The sequence below is a fragment of the Miscanthus floridulus genome, chromosome 7 (genome assembly GCF_019320115.1).
Source record: "Miscanthus floridulus cultivar M001 chromosome 7, ASM1932011v1, whole genome shotgun sequence".
Lineage (NCBI taxonomy): Eukaryota > Viridiplantae > Streptophyta > Magnoliopsida > Poales > Poaceae > Miscanthus > Miscanthus floridulus.
This window is the reverse complement of record NC_089586.1, coordinates 131587140-131590623: the sequence shown is the minus strand read 5'-3', so window position 1 is coordinate 131590623 and position 3484 is coordinate 131587140. Positions and strand designations below refer to the sequence as shown.

The window sequence follows — 3484 nt, the reverse complement described above, 5'->3', positions numbered from 1 at the left end:
CCATGTCTCGCTGCTCAAGCGGTCTCCAGGTTCCCAGGCGGTGAGTCCATCCATTCTGTTTGCACTTACTGAATTTCAGGTTCCTGAGAAGCTGTTGTAGTGGTGCTGGTCATCTGGTGAGCGGCCAGTTCATCAAATCCTCGTCAAGTGGTCGCACATGCCGGCTTCCCTCGCCACCTGGGAGTCGGTTGAAGAGCTTCGTTGCCAGTTTCCTCAGTCATCGGCGTGGGGGCACGCCGGCACTCAAGGAGGGGGGATTGTCAGCAACACCCCTGATACTACAACAGCTGATGCCGCTGGTAACCCAGAAGGCTGCCCCAGCGACGTTGCTCCTCCTTCACCGAGGCCCAAGAGACAGACGCGGCCCAACTCCAAGGTGTTCGGGCCCATGTGGCAAGCGTAGCTGAGTATATCTAGCAGAGAGCCGTGAACGAAACGGGAACCGGTGAACCGCATATTCATCCTTGTAATACAAAGCACTTATCATACTGTACTTCTTATTCCTTGCCAAGCATTCGATTCCTAGCTGTATCTCACAATATCCAACCACACGCAGTACGTAACTCGAAAAGAACCAGCACGCCTAGCTTATACACTTTAAAAGCAACATTGAGAGTCATCGAGCACTGAGTGATCTGGGATACAAACATAACCTGTACAAAACTGCAGTTCTTTGGCCTCAAAAACCTCGGGAACACAATTAGTTTTTGCTGGGCCTTGACAAAACACACACGCATTGCGTAACAACGCAAGTGCTGCAAAACACGCGCTATAAATCTAAGATCCTTATTTACTTGGATGCGCAAAGCCCGATTCCTGCAACCATCCCAGCCTTATTTCTTCACCCGGATCTCAATGCCTTGCAAAATAAGACCTTTCTTCCAGTCGCCGCCCCTGATCTCCATGAGACTGATGGACACCTCGCCATCTTCACCTTCTTCATTGTTGAACTCACCCATCTCCATCTCCATCCAGCCATCAGCTCTTGTCTGAGGATGTTGTACTTGCACTCCAGGAGGCACGCGGCGGTTTCTTCTCCCTACCCTTGGTCTGAATAATCCAATTGGTCTGAATGATCGGTAATTCTGAGGCACCTCTTCCCCGTCCTCGCCCTCGTTGTCATATCCTAGGCAAACCTGACGAGTGGATTTGGTTGCCCCAATGCTAACTTCAGCCAACTGGAGTGGATAGTCCAGCCCATAGGATTCATTGGACATTTTGAACACCATGTAGGCTGCGTAAGTGGTGTTCTGGGAGAGCATGTTGCAATGTATCTTGCCACGGATTTCCAACCAGCAAACGTCCAGGAGTTCTGCACCTTCGGGGAACCTGTCACAAACACGGCATTGGAATTTGCAATATACTACTATATGAGCCTAAAATTCATATGACAAGGTACATGGAATAGTGCATTTGTTTATCTAAAGTGCCATTCATTCAGCATTAGTTTGTTTATGTAAAGTGACATTCATTCAGCATTAGTTTTCCTTGAGCGAATTGTGTTGTATCCAGTCATGTTAGAGAATCAAAGTAAAAAAGGCCATGAATCTTTGCTCTTGAAAGCTAGGGGAAAAAAAAAACATTTGGTCATGCGCATGTGGAAAGCAGTATGGACAGGGGTACGATTCTGCTTTAGTACAAATTATTAACAGCAAACCTAAGAGTCTTTAACACCATCAAGCTGCTTCGATTGCTCCCAAAACAATGTGATGTAAAAGAAATAGCCATTAGACATTTCCACGAACGCACAACTAGCCAACTATTGACTTGTATCTAGACTACTAGTACTTAGTTCACATTCGCATCAGAGCTGAGGAGCCGATAATAAATGGATAAACGGAGGTTTTGATTTCACAGACCTGGAGTCGGTGAGAGGGATCCAGCGCCAGTACTGCGGCGTGTCGCCCCATATGATGCCCAGCTTCCTGGCGGACAGCATGTAGCACTTGGCGGCGGTGGCCCTGTCCAGCCACATGCTCTGCGCGGCACCACACAACACAACCGGGTGAGTGATCACATCAGTTGATGGATCGATCGAGAAGATAACCACCTCCACAGGGCGCAGACAGACAGAAGCGGGGGCTCGAGGTCCCGTACCGTGAGGCCGTCGGCTAGGAGGACGGGTCTGGCGGAGTCGGAGAGGCGCATGAAGAGCTGCTTCTTGGTGGGCTGCGGGTCGGTGGGGAGCTCCCCGTCGGCGAGCGGCGGCAGGTCGCGCGGCAGGAGGCTGGACCAGACGGCGTCGGCGTCGGCCGCGGCGCGGAAGGCCGGCGAGACCGCGGCGGCGCGGCAGGCGTCCAGCGGACCCGTCCGGGCCAGCGACGCCGATAGGAGGTCGTCCGGCAGGCGCGCGATCTCGCAGGTGGCGGGCGCCGTCGCCGTGGACTCCATCGTCGGTTCCCCCGCGCCTGTTCCGCTCTCGGTCGATTCGATGCGCTTGCGGGATCTCTCCTCTTCCGCTCTCGATTGACTCGATGCGATTGGGGAACGATCAACGATGTGGGGATGAACACAGGGCAAGGGCAGGACACTGTACAGCTAATGGAATGGAAGGCGGATTTTAATAGGGTTGTGGCTGGGGGGGTTGAGGTGGAAGAGGCGCGGGGGCTGACGCAGACAGACGCTTCGAGGCTAAGCTTTGGGCATGACGAAGGAATTCGATTTTTTTAATACCTCTTGTACAGCTGTAGCATTTGTTCTTAGGCCTCGTGAAATTTGAAAATCTGGATACTGTAGCATTTTCGTTTTTATTAACAATTAGTGTTCAATCATAGATTAATTAGGCTCAAAACATTCGTCACGCGATTTCTAACTCAACTGTGCAATTAGTTTTTTTCGTCTACATTTAATACTCCATGCACGTATCGCAAGATTCGATGTGATAACTACTGTAACACTTTTTAGAAAAACTTTTTGGAACTAAACAAGGCCTTATACACACACATCCACTCAATACACGCACACACTCACACCACCCATGTACAAATAAATCTATAACTACACCTAGATCTGAAGATCGTGTCTGTCGGGTACCATAAAACGGGGTACCCCGAGCGTACACCAAAAGAGTCACTTAAACCCCATAAAAAATAAAGCCAGAAGGTAAGCCGTTGGTTAACCACCGGCCCCGTCCGAGCCCACCGGCTCTCCGCCTCGCCTTCAGCCTCGCACGGGAGGTCTCGACGCCCTCACGAATCTCCGCCTCGCGCGAGGCCTCTCGCGGGAGGCCTCGACAAGGAACCCATTCTCCGTCTCGCCCAAGGCCCCATGCGTACAGCCTCGAACGAGACAGCAATTCTCTGTATCGCTCGAGGCCGGCTTGGCAATAACCCGTCGCTCCCACCTCGACCAGTCTTCCCAACGGCGCGTCACGTCCCATTAATGCGTCAACCACTCCCGCAATCTCAGCCAGACGACGGCTCGACACCACGGCGTGGCCGACGGGACAAGGAGTCGCATCAACGCCATACCGACTAGGACAAGG

General features: G+C 52.0%; 1 protein-coding gene across 1 annotated transcript; it reads right to left on the bottom strand.

Annotated features, from left to right (window-relative positions):
• Positions 1–560: 560 nt before the first annotated feature.
• On the bottom strand, positions 561–2605 carry LOC136468010 (putative F-box protein PP2-B12). Its single transcript, XM_066466864.1, has 3 exons — positions 2098–2605; positions 1860–1978; positions 561–1329 (listed from the first exon to the last, which is right to left on the bottom strand). Exons 1-3 carry the CDS (start codon positions 2389–2391, stop codon positions 834–836), a joined length of 909 nt encoding a protein of 302 aa, XP_066322961.1. The 5' UTR covers positions 2392–2605; the 3' UTR covers positions 561–833.
• Positions 2606–3484: the final 879 nt, after the last annotated feature.